Here is a 20,804-nt window from a genome sequence, read left to right as displayed (position 1 = left end):
GTTATTTATTAAAGTCAATAAAGAAAGGGTTGGTACTCAGACAGCTGTATTGTTGATGCTCTGGTACACTGCCACACCTACTATTGAACTGACGCTCAGCCTCTCTCTATTTTTACCCCTCTCTCTCTCTCTCTCTCTCTCTCTCTCTCTCTCTCAGCTTCAATATGTGACTATTATTTTGGTGTCGCAACACCACATAGAAAATCGGGGGAAACAATGGTGTGTCTCATACGTTATTTATTTTTTCATTATTTTATCTGTCAAATTTCTCTCTGGGACTTGTATTAAAGCAAAATATATAATATTGTATAATATGATATAATATAGATCAATGATGTTAGACTTCTTTAGCAGTTGCTTTAGGTTTAATACCATGAATTTAGTTATTCAAATGACAACAGTTTTACCCCAACTGCTGCACATTGTACAACGTTAGCTTTGACCTCCCAAGAAGTCATGGAGGATTGTCCTCACACTCAGCTGTGACGTCACCCAGAAATAAAACGACTTGGAAAAGTGGTCTGTATAGTTTTACAAAGATTAAAACCCCATGGCTTAAAAAGGTTTTAACACAAAGAGTAATACTGGACCATGGCTGTAACCTCAGGTGTCCTGTCCGCAGCTAATTCTAACACTATAGTCTCCATCAAAGGTTCATGTGAAGATAAGTCAGAAGTTTAAAACTATATTTTAGTGCTCTGTTATGTTAGATTTCCATTAAAATGTTTTTCTTCTCTTTTAGAATCAGTGTAACTTTGGTTGTAATGTTTTCCAGCATATTAGACCTGGAGACATCGTGACCTGAAATGGTCAAACAGACATTTCAATTCGCAAAGGTCTTGTTCTACAGAGACTTAATGTGACTCCAGGTCAAGATGGCTGCTGAGAATTAGTTCATTCTTAGATTGAACATTTTTATTTTTGCTGTTGACCTCAAAATCGTGACAGTGAGGAAGTTGCTTAGAAAAATAAACGTGTTGTTTCTCTTTAGTGTGTTCTGTATTGTTGATGTTCTTTAGCAACATTACCACACCTCCTGTTGTTTAATTGATGGCACAGCCTCTCTATTTATATCTCTGGCCTTTAGAAATCAAAAGTATGTTCTTCTTCAGGTAGGTCATAAAGCTTCTCCCACAGATGCTTCACATGTTTGTATGGGTGCGAACTGTTTCTGTGTGAGGACGCCAACAACGCCTAGACAATGGGAAATAATCAATTTCACTTTTGGAGACTGAACTGGAAGTCTTCCTCATCTGAATGCTGAAGTGTCCTTGGGCAAGATACTGAACCCCGAATTGCCCCTCATAGAAAATGTGCTGCCCATAGATGCACCATAATTTTGCCCATTGTCCCTATGTTCACTCATGTGGAAATAGTTTTACAGCTGGATAAACATTAACCTGCAAAACTTCAGCTGCTGCCGACTTAATTATTAGAAACTAAAAAACAGAAACTTAAAATAAAGTAAAGGTGTGTGGTGCTTTGTTAAAACTGCTTCATGTTTCATATACTGTCTTAAATATTCTTTTATCCCCTTTCCTGCACAGGTTGACAGCAGACCAGTTGCTGCTGTGAGGACACTGGAAAAATAAGAAAACACTGGATTTACAGACAGCATGGATGGAGAGGGGGACCCTGGTCCAGAACCTCTGTGTGAAGTGAGTGTTAATATTTCTTCTTGTAAAGTCTAGCAAATAACAACACGGAGACAACAAATGACTGAAAGATACGCAAAATACTTTAAAGTGATGCAAATAGGACACAACCAGAAAAGGACAAATCAAGTATGAATATACAAATAATACACTTTAGGGACAGGTTGATCAATATAACTTAAGGTTTGTGAGAAGCTAACACACCTGTTTTATTATTATCCTTATGCAAAGTTAACAAATATTTTCAACATGATTTTCTTGCTCAACCAGTCTTGGCATTTAGAGTGCTTCTAACATAGCCAATGCAAGTGCGTCATTAAATTAATCTCTAAATACTTGTGCCCTTTCAACACAGGAGATCACACCTTGACAACACATTCACTAGTTATGTCAGAATATATGACAGAACTAAAATAGTTAGAGGATAACTTCAGTGACAGCACAGAGTCGACACTCATAACACAAGCCGGACATTAGACTGGAAGGTCACTGGTTCGAGGACTGACACAAACATACCTGGATGTGGACCAGACCTGGATCTGTTAAGTCTAAGTGCCCTTGGACCAATAAAGGAATCTTGAATGTGAATTTAGGGACACTGGTATATATGAGTGATCTGTATTAAGCTGTTATTCAAGGCTCTGTCAAGAACGCCTCAATTATTGCAAACCATGGACTGTTGTTGTTGCAAGATGTTCAGCATAAGGTTTTGAAGGGTAAAATTGGTTTGATCTACCTCACCTACCATGATTTTCTTAATTTTTTAATTTTTTCTTCAGAACTTTCCTAATAAAACTCAGTGTATTGATGAATGCCAATATCTTCTTAAGTTGTTAATTTGCATATTGGCAAACTCCCTGCCACTGCCCATAAAATGGCATGCGACTGCAGTGCTGTGTGCACACAGAGAAATTATAGAAACTCAAACGGAAATTTAAGAGGTCAAGAACATTTAAATGAAGGTTTCTAGACCTTACAATACTCGTGATTTGAGAAATCCTTGAATAACTTTCTTCCAAAAGCGTTCTTTAAATAAAAATGGTTCTAAATTATACCCTTAGTTTTACAAAGAACCCTTGCAAATTATTTGGTCAAAAAAGGTTCTTCAGAAGCAAATGGTTCTGGATACAACCAAAGCCCATCAGGAAGAATCATTTAAAATTATTTTCCAAATTTAACTGGAAGCCAGTGTAGCAAATTCAGGAGAAATGTGAATGTTCCTGTCTGGACACATGCTGCAGAGTCTTTTCAGACTTAGTGGTGGGGCCTGATCACAGGGAATTACAATGGTCACGCCTGGTAACAAAGGCATGGACTAATCCTTCTGCATCTCTGCTCCACAAAAGGATAAAACAACAATATACAGTCTCTTCTCCATGACCACCTCTTTTTTCTTTGTCGACATCTGCCCCAGTGTGGTATTTTTTAGTAACTGCATCAGGTGGATGTGAAGCGTGTCATTCAGCTTCCAGCATCAACTGAGCTGTGTTGACTGATACAAGATTTATCAAATAGATTTAAAAAAGTGTAACTGAATGTTTATCTGACCACTCACTGTAATGCACCAAACAATATTACCATCAATTCAGTAGCTGGGTCACACTCAGAAACTTTTTTATTGTTTTTAAAGTTACTGTTGTAAACAAAGAGAATATTACAAATTAATTCAAATTGAATTTGTTATGAGGTATGTAAAAAGTAGAAAAAATACTAAAATCTATTGCTAGTGATAAAGTTGTCATCACCATGCACAGCTCAATGAATTGTTTCCTGTCTTAGCCTCTGCAGCTTTTAGCCTCAGATGACCGACCCCAAAGAACATAAACTCATTGTTATATTCCACAAGTTGATGTAAAGACGTTTACACACTAGCGGACGTTGTGGATCCAGCAGGGGAGGGGAAGGAGTAGAGGAGGTCTGCCAAAGCTGTACATGTAAAAGTTGTCTGACAAGACATTTAATAAATAATAACTCTTGTTTCTATACCACTAATCTAAACAAGGTCAAAAATTACTTTGGAATAAAACAACACAGAACAAGACAAAACAAAAGTAAGAATTGTTGAATTTAAAGAAATCAGACATTAACATGCTTTCCTAGAAAAATCGTTTTAATACATTATTTAAAACATAAGCAATTATTTTAATAACAGGTGAATTGCTGGCTTATCTCCTCAGGTAAGGAATCGTAGTTCAGCCATTTCATCCCACGAGACTTCCTGTACCAAAACCATTTATCATCATTGAATAATTATTAGAAAACTTTTGCTGTGCTGGCAGTCGTTGTCTGAGCCGTGTTGGTGTATAACTCCAGCTCCACCCGTACAAGAGACACATGAGACACATCCTGCTGCTGTCAAAATAAATAAACTAATTAAGGTTCTCAAATACATGTATTCAAATAATGTATTTATGTCCAACTCTAGAATAGAAATGGTTTCTCTACTAAAGAAGCTGGGAAAACTTAACAATTGTTATTTGATGAAGCTGGTTCCGATATTCTTTTATCAGGAAGGAGATTGACAGCAGAAATGAAGCTTTTTTTAAAGTAGTTTAATGAATGATTAAAACATATAATGCAGTAAATATTTTCTTCTTTTGTGTAATAACACACATTTATCATCATTCCCATCTGTTATGGAGTTAATCTAATGTGAGAGCAATTTGTGTCATATACAAAAGATAAATCACAAGTATTTTCGTACATTTTCATGAAAAAAGTCTGAAGAAAAGTAATAAATTAACATATTAATTAAGAGAATTAAAAGAAACAATGTTATTTTATTTGATTAGCATTCCGCTCCTGTACTGATTCACATTGGCATAAATATATGAGACTAAAATAATAATAAATAGAGAATTTTTTTTTTAAACTTCCACTTGTAGCATGAAATAAAGCTTTCAATTTTTTTAAATGGTTAATGTATTGAAAGTCAAACTTTCCTGAAGTTTGAATTTCATTAATGCCATAATTTAGTAATATAAAATTTTAAATAAGGTATCATAGATGTACAAGTTGCAAAAAAAGTTAAATAAGATCAAATGTATAGCAGTATTCAGTCCACTTCAAAAATAAACACAGATTTGTGAAGAAATCCCCAGTGAGTATGTTCCTGTGAAGCTATTTATGTTTGACTTAAGTTAAGGCTAATAAATTGAAAAAAAGTTAAAGTTTTGTGTCCATGTGTCTATCATTGGTGCTCACTTTAACTTCAACCAGACCCTATCCCCTTTTACTAAATATGTAATTTATAATCTGTGTGACTACCAATCAAAGATGGCAGTAAGTAAACCAAAGACCAGACATCTAAAGGTTCTCTCAGAGTCCTTCCAGTGGATTCAAAGGTTCTTCCATTTTTGTTCTGAACTCTAAAACAGGAAGAAAATGAGGAGTCCAATCAGCAGATGCAGCATTCCCATTCTGACACAACAGGCATCACTGGCAGTGGTTGTTGTAGATGTGGTGGCAGCAGTAGTTGTGGTAGGGGTTCCTGTAGTTGGCGTAGTGGTTGTTGTAGTTGGGGTACTAGTTGTTGTTGTTGGCGTAGTGGTTGTTGTAGTTGGGGTAGTGGTTGTTGTAGGGGTCGTGGTTGTTGTAGTTGGGGTTGTGGTTGTTGTGGTTGGGGTAGTGGTTGTTGTTGTAGGGGTAGTGGTAGTTGTTGTTTGGATGGTGGTTGTTGTAGTTGGGGTAGCGGTAGTTGTTGTTGGGGTAGTGGTTGTTGTAGTTGGGGTAGTGGTTGTTGTTGTTGGGGTAGTGGTTGTTGTAGTTGGGGTAGTGGTTGTTGTAGTGACGGCCATGGTTGGAGGGGTAGTGGTTGTTGTAATTGGGGTAGTGGTTGTCGTTGTTGGCGTAGTGGTTGTTGTAGTTGGGGTAGTTGTTGTTGGGGTAGTGGTTGTTGTAGTTGGGGTTGTGGTTGTTGTGGTTGGGGTAGTCGTTGTTGTTGTAGGGGTAGTGGTTGTTGTAGTTGGGGTCGTGGTTGTTGTGGTTGGGGTAGTCGTTGTTGTAGGGGTAGTGGTTGTTGTGGTTGGGGAAGTGGTTGTTGTAGTTGGGTCCGTGGTAGTTGTTGTTGGGATGGTGGTTGTTGTAGTTGGGGTAGTGGTTGTTGTAGTAGGAGTAGTGGTTGTTGTAGTTGGGGTCGTGGTTGTTGTGGTTGGGGTAGTCGTTGTTGTAGGGGTAGTGGTTGTTGAAGTTGGGGTCGTGGTGGTGGTCATTGGGGTCGTGGCTGTTGTAGTTGGGGTCGTGGTTGTTGTGGTTTGGGTAGTGGTTGTTGTAGTTGGGGTAGTGGTTGTTGTTGTTGGGGTAGGGGTTGTTGTAGTTGGGGTAGTAGTTGTTGTAGTTGGGGTAGTGGTTGTTGTAGTTGGGGTAGTGGTAGTTGTGGTTGGGCTAGTGGTTGTTGTTGTAGGGGTAGTGGTTGTTGTACTTGGGGTAGTGGTTGTTGTTGTTGGGGTCGTGGTTATTGTGGTTGGGGTAGTCGTTGTTGTAGGGGTAGTGGTTGTTGAAGTTGGGGTCGTGGTGGTGGTCATTGGGGTCGTGGCTGTTGTAGTTGGGGTCGTGGTTGTTGTAGTTGGGGTAGTTGTTGTGGTAGTTGGGGTAGTGACTGTTGTTGATGGCATAGTGGTTGTTGTAGTTGGGGTAGTGGTTGTTGTAGTTGGGGTAGTGGTTGTTGTTGTTGGGGTAGTGGTTGTTGTAGTTGGGGTAGTGGTTGTTGTAGTGATGGCCATGGTTGGAGGGGTAGTGGTTGTTGTAGTTGGGGTAGTGGTTGTTGTAGTTGGGTTAGTGGTTGTTGTAGTTGGGGTAGTGGTTGTTGTAGTTGGGGTTGTTGTTGTTGTTGTTGAGGTAATGGTTGTTGTAGTTGGGGTAGTTGTTGTTGTAGTTGGGATAGTGGTTGTTGTAGTTGGAATAGTGGTTGTTGTAGTAGGAGTAGTGGTTGTTGTAGTTGGGGTCGTGGTTGTTGTGGTTGGGGTAGTCGTTGTTGTAGGGGTAGTGGTTGTTGTTGTTGGGGTAGTGGTTGTTGTAGTTGGGGTCGTGGTGGTTGTCGTTGGGGTCGTGGTTGTTGTAGTTGGGGTCGTGGTTGTTGTAGTTGGGGTAGTGGTTGTTGTTGTAGGGGTAGTGGTTGTTGTGGTTGGGGACGTTGTGGTTGTCATTGGGGTCGTGGTTGTTGTAGTTGGGGTCGTGGTTGTTGTGGTTGGGGTAGTGGTTGTTGTTGTAGGGGTAGTGGATGTTGTAGTTGGGGTAGTGGTTGTTGTAGTTGGGGTAGTGGTTGTTGTAGTTGGGGTAGTGGTTGTTGTAGTTGGGGTAGTGGTTGTGGTTGTTGGCGTAGTGGTTGTTGTAGTTGGGGTAGTTGTTGTTGTTGTTGGCGTAGTGGTTGTTGTAGTTGGGGTAGTGGTTGTTGTTGTTGGGGTAGTGGTTGTTGTCGTTGAGGTAGTGGTTGTTGTTGTTGGGGTAGTGGTTGTTGTAGTTGGGGTAGTGGTTGTTGTAGTGACGGCCATGGTTGGAGGGGTAGTGGTTGTTGTAGTTGGGGTAGTTGCTGGCGTAGTGGTTGTTGTAGTTGGGGTAGTTGTTGTTGTTGGCGTAGTGGTTGTTGTAGTTGGGGTAGTGGTTGTTGTAGTTGGGGTAGTGGTTGTTGAAGTTGGGGTAGTGGTAGTTGTTGTTGGGATGGTGGTTGTTGTAGTTGTGGTAGTTGTTGTTGTTGTTGTTGGGTTAGTGGTTGTTGTAGTTGGGGTAGTGGTTGTTGTAGTTGGGGTTGTTGTTGTTGAGGTAATAGTTGTTGTAGTTGGGGTAGTTGTTGTTGTAGTTGGGATAGTTGTTGTTGTAGTTGGAATAGTGGTTGTTGTAGTAGGAGTAGTGGTTGTTGTAGTTGGGGTCGTGGTTGTTGTGGTTGGGGTAGTCGTTGTTGTTGGGGTAGTGGTTGTTGTGGTTGGGGTAGTGGTTGTTGTAGTTGGGGTCGTGGTGGTTGTCGTTGGGGTCGTGGTTGTTGTAGTTGGGGTCGTGGTTGTTGTAGTTGGGGTAGTGGTTGTTGTTGTAGGGGTAGTGGTTGTTGTGGTTGGGGTAGTTGTGGTTGTCGTTGGGGTCGTGGTTGTTGTAGTTGGGGTCGTGGTTGTTGTGGTTGGGTTAGTCGCTGTTGTTGTAGGGGTAGTGGTTGTTGTGGTTGGGGTCATGGTGGTTGTTGTTGGGGTCGTGGTTGTTGTAGTTGGGGTCGTGGTTGTTGTAGTTGGAGTAGTGGTTGTTGTAGTTGGGGTAGTTGTTGTTGTTGGCGTAGTGGTTGTTGTAGTTGGGGTAGTGGTTGTTGTAGTTGGGGTAGTGGTTGTTGAAGTTGGGGTAGTGGTAGTTGTTGTTGGGATGGTGGTTGTTGTAGTTGTGGTAGTTGTTGTTGTTGTTGTTGGGTTAGTGGTTGTTGTAGTTGGGGTAGTGGTTTTTGTTGTTGGGGTTGTTGTTGTTGAGGTAATAGTTGTTGTAGTTGGGGTAGTTGTTGTTGTAGTTGGGATAGTTGTTGTTGTAGTTGGAATAGTGGTTGTTGTAGTAGGAGTAGTGGTTGTTGTAGTTGGGGTCGTGGTTGTTGTGGTTGGGGTAGTCGTTGTTGTTGGGGTAGTGGTTGTTGTGGTTGGGGTAGTGGTTGTTGTAGTTGGGGTCGTGGTGGTTGTCGTTGGGGTCGTGGTTGTTGTAGTTGGGGTCGTGGTTGTTGTAGTTGGGGTAGTGGTTGTTGTTGTAGGGGTAGTGGTTGTTGTGGTTGGGGTAGTTGTGGTTGTCGTTGGGGTCGTGGTTGTTGTAGTTGGGGTCGTGGTTGTTGTGGTTGGGTTAGTCGCTGTTGTTGTAGGGGTAGTGGTTGTTGTGGTCATGGTGGTTGTTGTTGGGGTCGTGGTTGTTGTAGTTGGGGTCGTGGTTGTTGTAGTTGGAGTAGTGGTTGTTGTAGTTGGCGTAGTGGTTGTTGTAGTTGGGGTAGTGGTTGTTGTAGTTGGGGTCGTGGTTGTTGTAGTTGAGCTAGTGGTTGTTGTAGTTGGGGTAGCTGTTGTTGTAGTTGGGGTAGGGGTGGTTGTAGTTGGGATGATGGTTGTTGTAGTTGGGGTAGTGGTTGTTGTAGTAGGGGTAGTGGTTGTTGTGGTTGGGGTAGCGGTTGTTGTAGTTGGGCTACTGGTAGTTGTTGTTGGGATGGTGGTTGTTGTAGTTGGGGTAGTGGTTGTTGTTGTTAAGGTCGTGGTGGTTGTCGTTGGGGTCGTGGTTGTTGTAGTTGGGGTAGTTGTTGTTGTTGTTGGGTTAGTGGTTGTTGTAGTTGGGGTAGTGGTTGTTGTAGTAGGAGTAGTGGTTGTTGTAGTTGGGGTCGTGGTTGTTGGTGTTGGGGTAGTCGTTGTTGTTGTAGGGGTAGTGGTTGTTGTAGTTGGGGTCATGGTTGTTGTAGTAGGGTTCGTTGTTGTTGTGGTTGGGGTAGTGGTTGTTGTTGTAGGGGTAGTGGTTGTTGTAGTTGGGGTAGTGGTTGTTGTAGTTGGGGTCGTGGTTGTCGTTGTTGGAGTAGTGGTTGTTGTAGTTGGGGTAGTTGTTGTTGTTGATGGCGTAGTGGTTGTTGTAGTTGGGGTAGTGGTTGTTGTAGTTGGGGTAGTGGTTGTTGTTGTTGGGGTAGTGGTTGTTGTAGTTGGGGTAGTGGTTGTTGTAGTGATGGCCATGGTTGGAGGGGTAGTGGTTGTTGTAGTTGGGGTAGTGGTTGTTGTTGTTGGGTTAGTGGTTGTTGTAGTTGGGGTAGTGGTTGTTGTAGTTGGGGTTGTTGTTGTTGTTGTTGAGGTAATGGCTGTTGTAGTTGGGGTAGTTGTTGTTGTAGTTGGGATAGTGGTTGTTGTAGTTGGAATAGTGGTTGTTGTAGTAGGAGTAGTGGTTGTTGTGGTTGGGGTAGTGGTTGTTGTAGTTGGGGTCGTGGTGGTTGTCGTTGGGGTCGTGGTTGTTGTAGTTGGGGTCGTGGTTGTTGTAGTTGGGGTAGTGGTTGTTGTTGTAGGGGTAGTGGTTGTTGTGGTTGGGGACGTTGTGGTTGTCGTTGGGGTCGTGGTTGTTGTAGTTGGGGTCGTGGTTGTTGTGGTTGGGGTAGTGGTTGTTGTTGTAGGGGTAGTGGTTGTTGTAGTTGGGGTAGTGGTTGTTGTAGTTGGGGTAGTGGTTGTTGTAGTTGGGGTAGTGGTTGTTGTAGTTGGGGTAGTGGTTGTGGTTGTTGGCGTAGTGGTAGTTGTAGTTGGGGTAGTTGTTGTTGTTGTTGGCGTAGTGGTTGTTGTAGTTGGGGTAGTGGTTGTTGTTGTTGGGGTAGTGGTTGTTATCGTTGAGGTAGTGGTTGTTGTTGTTGGGGTAGTGGTTGTTGTAGTTGGGGTAGTGGTTGTTGTAGTGACGGCCATGGTTGGAGGGGTAGTGGTTGTTGTAGTTGGGGTAGTGGTTGTCGTTGTTGGCGTAGTGGTTGTTGTAGTTGGGGTAGTTGTTGTTGTTGGCGTAGTGGTTGTTGTAGTTGGGGTAGTGGTTGTTGTAGTTGGGGTAGTGGTTGTTGAAGTTGGGGTAGTGGTAGTTGTTGTTGGGATGGTGGTTGTTGTAGTTGGGGTAGTTGTTGTTGGGTTAGTGGTTGTTGTAGTTGGGGTAGTGGTTGTTGTAGTTGGGGTTGTTGTTGTTGTTGTTGAGGTAATGGTTGTTGTAGTTGGGGTAGTTGTTGTTGTAGTTGGGATAGTTGTTGTTGTAGTTGGAATAGTGGTTGTTGTAGTAGGAGTAGTGGTTGTTGTAGTTGGGGTCGTGGTTGTTGTGGTTGGGGTAGTCGTTGTTGTTGGGGTAGTGGTTGTTGTGGTTGGGGTAGTGGTTGTTGTAGTTGGGGTCGTGGTGGTTGTCGTTGGGGTCGTGGTTGTTGTAGTTGGGGTCGTGGTTGTTGTAGTTGGGGTAGTGGTTGTTGTTGTAGGGGTAGTGGTTGTTCTGGTTGGGGTCGTGGTTGTTGTAGTTGGGGTCGTGGTTGTTGTGGTTGGGGTAGTCGTTGTTGTTGTAGGGGTAGTGGTTGTTGTGGTTGGGGTCATGGTGGTTGTTGTTGGGGTCGTGGTTGTTGTAGTTGGGGTCGTGGTTGTTGTAGTTGGAGTAGTGGTTGTTGTAGTTGGCGTAGTGGTTGTTGTAGTTGGGGTAGTGGTTGTTGTAGTTGGGGTCGTGGTTGTTGTAGTTGAGCTAGTGGTTGTTGTAGTTGGGGTAGCTGTTGTTGTAGTTGGGGTAGTGGTGGTTGTAGTTGGGATGGTGGTTGTTGTAGTTGGGGTCGTGGTTGTTGTTGTAGGGGTAGAGGTTGTTGTTGTAGGGGTAGAGGTTGTTGTAGTTTGGGTAGTGGTTGTTGTTGTTGTTGTTGGGGTAGTGGTTGTTGTAGTTGGGGTAGTTGTTATTGTAGTTGGGATAGTGGTTGTTGTAGTTGGGGTCATGGTTGTTGTGGTTGGGGTAGTGGTTGTTGTTGTAGGGGTAGTGGTTGTTGTAGTTGGGGTAGTTATTGTTGTAGTTGGCGTAGTGGTTGTTGTAGTTGGGGTAGTGGTTATTGTAGTTGGGGTAGTGGTAGTTGTTGTTGGGATGGTGGTTGTTGTAGTTGGGGTTGTGGTTGTTGTAGTAGGGGTAGTTGTTGTTGTTGGGGTCGTGGTTGTTGTAGTTGGGGTAGTTGTTGTTGTAGTTGGGGTAGTGACTGTTGTAGTTGGGGTCGTGGTTGTTGTAGTTGGGGTAGTTGATGTTGTTGGGGTCGTGGTTGTTGTAGTTAGGGTAGTTGTTGTTGTAGTTGGGGTAGTGGTTGTTGTAGTTGGGGTTTGGGTTGTTGTAGTTGGGGTAGTTGTTGTTGTTGGGGTCGTGGTTGTTGTAGTTGGGGTAGTTGTTGTGGTAGTTGGGGTAGTGACTGTTGTAGTTGGGATAGTGGTTGTTGTAGTTGGGTTAGTGGTTGTTGTAGTTGGGGTAGCGGTTGTTGTAGTTGGGGTAGTTGTTGTTGTGGTTGTGGTTGTTGTAGTTGGGGTAGTGGTTGTTGTAGTTGGGATAGTGGTTGTTGTTGTAGTGAGAGTGTTACACAAACTAGTCCCACAACTGGCTGGTCCACTGGTAATGGAACCAACATCTTGCATGAAAGGCAGTGACTCCAGGCTGGCAGCAGCTGCATACAGATTTGAAGATGCACAGCCAAAAGCTGGAGAAGTGCCGCCCGAATTTGTCACTAAAGATGAAACACAATAGTAGGTTTGTTAGTTGGATAATTTCAGAGAGAATTCTTCACTTTAAGATTAACTTGAATTCATCAGGAAATGTATTTTGATGACAATAGTTAAACATTAGTTGTTGCCATGGTTACAGTCGTGCAGTATTTTAACATCGCACCTTATTACTGACATGTGCACGTTTACTTCAGGACCACGTGACATCACTGATTTCACTGTTTTATTTTCTCACGTGTGCAACAGAGAATATGTGTGATCCAACCCAACCACACCCTTCAACTATACTGGTTGTTTTCAGAGGTGATACAGGACTGAAGCTTTCAACCAGCAGAGGGCAGCAGAACACTGTGTTTCACTCTGATGTTAAGTTACTTGTCTCATTGAAAGAAGCAAGTCCACAATTTAAACACACGTTCACGTCAGTCAAAATGTTGAACTAAATCTAACTCAATTAATGAGTTTGCTCAGTGTTTATTGTTGTGCAGTATTTATCTCATGTTTTCAAAGCTGTTACCATTTCTTACTTCGATGATTATTAAAATAAATAATTGTTCACTTAATTCATTTTGGAATCAAAGAAACTCTCAAAATGAGCAAAAACTTTTTTGTGGACAAAGCAAGAGACTTTTATATGGAAGCGTAATGCATTCAGTTGAAATTGAAGTTCCCTGTATAGACACAGATTACTGTTATGAATCTGTAACGTCACAAAGGAAAGGTTTTATGTTTTAGCGACCCTCCAAAGAGGCAAAAGCTCTTACGGTGTTTTTTAGAGAATTTTCAAATAAACCTTAAAACATCAGTTGAAAGTTTTGTCCATCTTTCGGGGGATATGCTACAGATACACAAAGGATAGTTTTCATTTTTGTCCAAAATTTAAATATTTCGTTTGTCAGTCGTTTGTAGTTCACTGTTATTTATTCAGAAGGAGAGTCTGACAGTTTTAAGCGACGCTATACGTCATGGCGCTAATACAATAAATCGTGCCAAACAAAAGATGCAAAACGTCCATCCAAAATGTTACTTCATCAAAATACTAGATTACAATTATTTAAGAAAAACAGAGCCCTTTGAAACAAAATTATCTCAGGATTTTCGAGATAATTATCTATTAAAAATAGGACTTTTTTTTAAAGAGAATCTAATTCGCTTCTGTACTTTTATAATCAAGTTGAGCTCCAGGGAAAATAACAAACGGATTAACTGAGAAATAATCAAAAGTTTTGTCAACTGGTCAAGATGGAACTACTTTTAACTACTTTTTCTCCTGTGTGCTCTTTAATTCTAAAACATTATGATGATCTTAAGATAATGAAAAAGTAAACTTTTCATAAAAAGACATAAGGCAGTTAAAAGTAATTGTTTAATCTATAATGTTATAGATCATAAATACACAGTAACACAGATGATACAGATTTAATTAGAGCATCATTATTATTATTATTATTATAAACTTACATGAGTAAATATATCTTAACTCTTCACTCTTTAGTATGAATATGTTAAAAATACTTAAAGGTAGTCGAATAGGTTTGAAGTATTCTATGTTTAAATGCAGTATATAAGAAGAAGACTTACCACTGGCTTGAAAGCAGCGATCCTCTGTTCCCCTACATTGTACTGAAGAGCTGCAGTCAGAGGTGACGGGGTTACAAACGTGACACTGAAGACTGTTACCTGCTGGAACCACCGGGACTGAAACAGACAAAAAATTATACTGTTTATTAGAGGAAGAGAGAAGATGGAAGTGTTAAGGATTAAAAACAGAACATGTCAGGAGAAGGATGGAGATTAATAAGAGTCATCTACATCTACTTACAAGGCAGAGTGTTGGAGTTGCAGCTGTCTGTGTTGCAGCATGTAGCACTTGCAAGAGCACTCGAAACACCCAAGTTAACTGAAAATGTCTGAGAGCCTATGGCTGGACACAGGGACGGGGGGGCACAGGCCTTGTAGATTTGCTGTCCAGGAGTCCCAGATGAAACGGCTGCAGAGTCAAAGTGCAGTTTGTTAATGGTGATGGAAAGCACACGTTACTTTGCAGTACATGTATTTCACTGGAAAGTAACTTGTAGAGAAGTTTACCTTGAATGGAAGCTGTGATACACATCGTGGGACATGTAACTGGTACTGTGGCTGAACAGGTAGCATTTGTACAAGTTTCACACACAAGTGCTTCACCTGCAATGTGGAGAAAAATAGTCAGTTATATGTTGATCTGATCTAAATTGTGGTTCATAAAGGCTCAAAAATCTTTGTACTGTTCAAAAGGAGTTTCAGACATATGGGTTGTAATTTAAATATAAATAGACACTACATACATGAGTCTGAATTATTTCATCTCCTTCCTACCTGTTGAGTCTGTTTCTTGTACTGCTGTACTGTAACTTATGAATTTGTCCTCTGAGGACCAATAGAGCCTCCTTATATTTTCAAGGATATTAATAATACAATATGATAAATAATAATACATAATTAAAAATAGTAATTAGTTACCTGTGCTGGAGAGCGCCCAGATGAGAGTCAGAGAAAGAAGCAGCTTCATCGTGATGATCAGGTAAGTTCAGCAGATTCCTTATACGACCTCTCATCAACACGGAGGCACTTTATATACTCTACAGGTGATGAACGCCTGTATGACTGATACATGTCTGAATATCTCAGGGATTGGGCGTGTTTGAATTTTTACAGCGTGATCATTCAAACTGTCAGTCTCTCTTTTGTGACAGAGGAAAACACGTCAACACACGACAACACACCTAAACACATCTTAACACACCCATTTTAACTTTGTCACTGTTAACCTGTTTAGGATTGTCCACCAAAAACAAAAAGCATAAAACATAGACCTACATTTCCCTCAGGATCATTTTAGTATTTATATGTTTAATATATGTATATATATAAATATCTATATACATATATATATCAATGTATTTGATACGGCTTAATTATATAGTTTAACAGACTTTCTCTGATTAGCAGAATCTTTCATTAAAAGTTTTGATTTCATGTATCTCAGAACTAAAAATAAAAGAAAAGCTGATTTTACAATGATCACATGTCACACACACTTCTTCTCATTCATTATCTGGAATGTTGTGAAACTGGTTACCTGTTTGTTAATACATCTTGATGCAGCATGAAAAAATGATAAAATTAATGTGTTGATAATAATTATATGATATTGCACTTATCCAGTTATTTCAAGTAGACTATACGCTGAACAAAATTCAGTTTTTGTGGGTTAAATTCAAGTTAAATATAATTAAAACATTACAAATGTTTTTTATCATTATATATCATCATATAGTTTAACCAACATTGCAATGAATAAAACATCTACACATTGAATCTTGCCGAGTTGAGGCTTATTTTAAACAGGCTGACATTATTTACTACTTTGTTGCATTAATAAGCACAACATAGGGTTTGTAGAATAATGACCTGCAAAGTATCTTGCAGAAAAGTTAAATTCAATTGGGTAAAGAAATACTGAATTAAAAGAGAAGTATTTCGAAATAGAAGCAACACATTTTATTAAAAGGAAATCAAATATCATACTTTGCAATAACCAGTAGTTCATTCTAGATTGAAGATCTTTATTGTCATCATTGTACAATGAAATGATAAGATTCTTCTCTTTCCAAGATATATCTCTATATAAAGATATAAAACTGTGGATAAATATAGTTTGAAAGCAACAATAGTAGCAGCATCAGCAACTAACTACATATAGAAGATAAGAAATAAACACATTTTGACTGAAAAACAAGATTCTTTTAGGGGGTTTCAGTCCCTGAGGAAGGAGTGTGTGTGTGAGTGTGTTATTCACAGCACTTGATGTGTGTGTGTGTGTGTGTGTTTCCTTCATAGTCCTTGATGTGTGTGATATGTGCACTCTGAAAGTGGGTTAGACAGACTATGATGTGTTCGGGCACGGAGGAGTGTAATGAAGGTCATGGCTCTGGGATAGATTCTGCTCCTCAGTCTGTTGGTGGAGGAACTTTGTTATGGTCTGCACCATGGCCCCTCCCTCCTCTGTGTGTGGGGGGGGGGATTTAATGTACAACTGATCAATCAACAAGTGATCAGTCGTCATCATTAATGACAAACCACATGGAAACAGATTGGGGTAGAAGTAGCAGCAGTGCAGAAAACATGATGCTGGCAACAGTTCATCGACGTATTTCACACGCTGCTGTGTCATTGTCCGAGGATTCATACCAAGCTGTGGACCTGCCTGGTCTATCTGACAGGAGAACAAATAAAATCACGTCAGCAAAGTTATTTATTAAAGTCAATAAAGAAAGGGTTGGCACTCAGACAGCTGTATTGTTGATGCTCTGCCACACCTACTATTGAACTGACGCACAGCGTCTCTCTATTTTTACCTTAATAATAGGCCTTTGAAAATCAAAAGATGTTGTTCACTAGGGTTGTTCTCTCTCTCTCTCTCTCTCTCTCTCTCTCTCTCTCTCTCTCTCTCTCTCTCTCTGACACTCATCTTCAATATGTGACTTTTATGTCGGTGTCGCAACACCACATAGCAATCGGGGGAAACAATGATGTGTCTCATACGTCATATATTTTTCGTCAACTTTCCTCAACTCTCTTGGACTAGCTGAATATATAATATGGTATAATATGGTTTGATATATAAATATAATATAATATATGATATAAGACATCTTTAGCACTTGCTTTTGATACCATGAATTTAGTTATTCAAATGATTAATTCTAATTGAGCCTGTGTTAGACAGAAGACTAAGCAAGCTTAAAAAGGTTTTAACACAAAGAGTAATAATGGACCATGGCTGTATCCTCAGGTGTCCTGTCCACAGCTAATTCTAACACCATAGTCTCCATCAAAGGTTCACGTGAAGATAAGTTAGAAGTTTAAAACTATATTTTAGTGCTATGTTCTGTTTAATGTCCATGGAAAGGTTTTTCTTCTCTTTTAGAATCAGGGTAACTTTCTTTGTAATGTTTTCCAGGATAATAGACCTGGAGACATTGTGACATGAAATGGTCAAACAGACATTTCAATTCGCAAAGGTCTTGTTCTACAGAGACTTAATGTGACTCCAGGTCAAGATGGCTGCTGAGAATTAGTTCATTCTTAGATTGAAACATTTTTATTTTTGCTGTTGACCTCAAAATCGTGACAGTGAGGAAGTTGCTTAGAAAAATAAACGTGTTGTTTCTCTTTAGTGTGTTCTGTATTGTTGATGTTCTAAATCAACATTACCACACCTCCTGTTGTTTAATTGATGGCACAGCCTCTCTATTAATATCTCTGGCCTTTAGAAATCAAATGTATGTTCTTCTTCAGGTAGGTCATAAAGCTTCTCCCACAGATGCTTCACATGTTTGTATGGGTGCGAACTGTTTCTGTGTGAGGACGCCAACAACGCCTAGACAATGGGAAATAATCAATTTCACTTTTGGAGACTGAACTGGGAGTCTTCCTCATCTGAATGCTGAAGTGTCCTTGGGCAAGATACTGAACCCCGAATTGCCCCTCATAGAAAATGTGCTGCCCATAGATGCACCATAATTTTGCCCATTGTCCCTATGTTCACTCATGTGGAAATAGTTTTACAGCAGGATAAACATTAACCTGCAAAACTTCAGCTGCTGCCGACTTAATTATTAGAAACTAAAAAACAGAAACTTAAAATAAAGTAAAGGTGTGTGGTGCTTTGTTAAAACTGCTTCATGTTTCATATACTGTCTTAAATATTATTTTATCTCCTTTCCTGCACAGGTTGACAGCAGACCAGTTGCAGCTGTGAGGACACTGGAAAAATAAGAAAACACTGGATTTACAGACAGCATGGATGGAGAGGGGGAGGGGGGACCCTGGTCCAGAACCTCTGTGTCAAGTGAGTGTTAATATTTCTTCTTGTAAAGTCAAGCAAATGACAACAAAGAGACAAAAAACGACTGAAAGATACGCAAACTACTTTAAAGTGATGCAAATAGGACACAACCAGAAAGGGACAAATCAAGTATTAATATACAAATAATACACTTTAGGGACAGGTTGATCAATATAACTTAAGGTTTGTGAGAAGCTTACACACCTGTTTTATTATTATCCTTATGCAAAGTTAACAAATATTTTCAACATGATTTTCTTGCTCAACCAGTCTTGGCAATTAGAGTGCTTCTAACATAGCCAATGCAAGTGCGTCATTAAATTCATCTCTAAATACTTGTGCCCTTTCAACACAGGAGATCACACCTTGACAACACATTCACTAGTTATGTCAGGACAATATGACAGAACTAAAATAGTTAGAGGATAACTTCAGTGACCGCACAGAGTCGACACTCATAACACAAGACGTACATTAGACTGGAAGGTCACTGGTTCGAGGACTGACACAAACATACCTGGATGTGGACTAGACCTGGATCTGTCAAAGTCCAAGAGGACTCTCCCTACCCCCACTGTCTAAGTGCCCTTGGACCAATAAAGGAATCTTGAATGTGAATTTAGGGACACTGGTATATGGGCCATTCTACCGAATTGGTTCAAAGTATGGTCCCCCAACAAGAAAAGCTATTTACAAAACTATTAAGTATTCATGACATAGATTTTTACTAAGAATGTGTTAAGGTCTATTTAAACCCAAGACATCAAATGAGATAGGGATAAGCTGAATATATATAAAACAATCATTTATAGGGTACTTTCTATTGCTAAGTAGCTGTCCCCAACCCTGACATCTAAATTTCAATTTCTGAAAATAACACTTTATCAATTTTTTAGATTTTTTTCAGTGATCTTATTTCAAAGATCTTTATGATTTAGTTCAAACAGAACTTGGAAGATTTAGATTTATTGTGGGTTTAATTTTTAAATTAAAAAACTATAGTCAAAAAATCATGTCCCCAGTTTTCATGTCACTACCGAAACACAAGAGTTTTAGTCCATTGGCTGAGCCTGGTTTTTAGCCACACCCCTGCATTTTTGAGCAGGCAGTGACACTGCATCCCTGTCCCTCATGGCTGAATGGTAAGCAGCTAAATCCCATAGTTTTGATGTAAATGTGTTCCAAAGTCTGAAAATCAGCGTGTAACCTTAAGAATTGTCACTACCGAAACACATATTATCTTCAATTAAGTAAACTTTTCGGGGTTTTATGCAAAGTATTGTGTTTTTATGTGTGTACACCTCTTCAAAGATGTGTATACTAGCCATGTGCTTGCTAGCATTCTTTAGTTATGCTCAAAGTTAGCTATAATTGTCACTACCGAAACAGTCACTACCGAAACATACCGTCACTACCGAAACATAAAGTTCCAACTTCAGGCCTAGTTTAACTGCACATTATTCAACAGTCTGAAGCCGATCTCACTGCTGCAATTTGCCAACTCATGAGATGCTAGTTCTGCACAAATACTTTAATGCTGCAAACTGCTCACAGGACCATTTTGACATATCCATTATACAATTTTTCCAATTCTATGATCAAAATTCACGCACAACATTGGGCGAAACCACCAGAAAACGTCACACAGAGGCATATCCAGATCACCCCAAGAGTGTTCTTCGCAGTATGTGAAAAGTTAAAATTTGTGAATGGATTTGTGATGGTGTCTGACACTAAACCCCCTTAAACATACAGTACAACATAATATCAGTTATTTTTCAATGTTTTCTTCTATTTTACTGAACCCAATTGGGTAATGTTTGTACTTTAAATGGTTCTGGACGAACAATTGTTATGTCCTCAAGAATCAAATTATTCTAATGACCACAAAACATTTGTGTTTTTAATATTCCCAACCTATAGCATGTTATGAGTTAAGATTAAGCAATAAGGTTGAGGAAATATGATACAACCTTGCAAACAAAATACTGTGGTCACTACAAAAACAGTGCAGTCACTACCGAAACACTGGATGTTTTGTAAAAAATAAAGTATATTGAGTTATCAACTAAAATGTCATGATACTGATTGGTTTAATGTATGTTCAATTTCATCAATCATCAACTCTGGAATCAATATGATCAGTATTATGCATTTTACAAAGAAATATTGCATTTAGATTTTGATGAATTGTATAAATTGAACTTTAAAATTTGGTAAAAATTTCATTTTTATTGATTCCATTGTGAAAACCTTCAAGAAATATTTTTAAAAATACTCCTCAGAGAAAGGAAGGAAACACAATTTTAACAGGTTAATAATAATACTTTTTTTCTATAGTTTATTACTATGTTTCGGTAGTGACAATTTTTGGGAGAGGAAAAACATTCCAACACAGTCTGTAAATACAACATAAAAATTTACGGTTCTTTTACTAGATATGTGTACTTTAGATATGGTACAATATATATGCGGAAAAAGTTTTGGGAATAAAACATACAAAATTTCAAAATATTTCCAACCTGACTTTGCACCAATTCGGTAGAATGGCCCATATATGAGTGATCTGTATTAAGCTGTTATTCAAGGCTCTGTCAAGAACGCCTCAATTAGTGCAAACCATGGACTGTTGTTGTTGCAAGATGTTCAACATAAGGTTTTGGAGGGTAAAATTGGTTTGATCTACCTCATCTACCATGATTTTCTTCATTTTTTTCATTTTTTTCTTCAGAACTTTCCTAATAAAACTCACTGTATTGATGAATGCCAATATTTTCGGAAGTTGTTAATTTGCATATTGGCAAACTCCCTGCCACTGCCCATAAAATGGCATGCGACTGCAGTGCCGTGTGCACACAGAGAAATTATAGAAACTCAAAAGGAAATTTAAGAGGTCAAGAACATTTAAATGAAGGTTTCTAGACCTTACAATGCTCGTGATTTGAGAAATCCATGAAGAACTTTCTTCCAAAAGCGGTCTTTAAATAAAAATGGTTCTAAATGACACCCTTAGTTTTACAAAGAACCCTTGCAAATTATTTGGTCAAAAAAGGTTCTTCAGAAGCAAATGGTTCTGGATACAACCAAAGCCCCTCA

General features: G+C 39.6%; 1 protein-coding gene across 1 annotated transcript; it reads right to left on the bottom strand.

The window, feature by feature from the left end:
- Nucleotides 1–5,023: 5,023 nt before the first annotated feature.
- LOC133010041 (phospholipase A2 inhibitor and Ly6/PLAUR domain-containing protein-like) lies at nucleotides 5,024–14,366 on the bottom strand. Its single transcript, XM_061077455.1, has 6 exons — nucleotides 14,318–14,366; nucleotides 13,907–14,002; nucleotides 13,641–13,808; nucleotides 13,400–13,516; nucleotides 11,656–11,820; nucleotides 5,024–5,112 (listed from the first exon to the last, which is right to left on the bottom strand). The coding sequence occupies exons 1-6, from the start codon at nucleotides 14,364–14,366 to the stop codon at nucleotides 5,024–5,026; spliced, it is 684 nt and encodes a 227-aa protein (XP_060933438.1).
- Nucleotides 14,367–20,804: the final 6,438 nt, after the last annotated feature.

Source organism: Limanda limanda, chromosome 9 (genome assembly GCF_963576545.1).
Source record: "Limanda limanda chromosome 9, fLimLim1.1, whole genome shotgun sequence".
Lineage (NCBI taxonomy): Eukaryota > Metazoa > Chordata > Actinopteri > Pleuronectiformes > Pleuronectidae > Limanda > Limanda limanda.
Note: the sequence above shows the minus strand (reverse complement) of the source record. Positions and strands in the feature narration are given on the sequence as shown.

What these genes read in the sequence shown, in the direction of transcription:
- LOC133010041 (XM_061077455.1), bottom strand. Translation starts at nt 14,366, where the DNA reads ATGAAGCTGCTTCTTTCTCTGACTCTCATCTGGGCGCTCTCCAGCACA. An exon ending in CTGGGCGCTCTCCAGCACAG is followed by an intron (nt 14,003 to 14,317) that starts GTAACTAATTAC and finishes TCCACATTGCAG; the next exon opens with GTGAAGCACTTGTGTGTGAA. An exon ending in TCGCTGCTTTCAAGCCAGTG is followed by an intron (nt 11,821 to 13,399) that starts GTAAGTCTTCTT and finishes TTTCATCTTTAG; the next exon opens with TGACAAATTCGGGCGGCACT.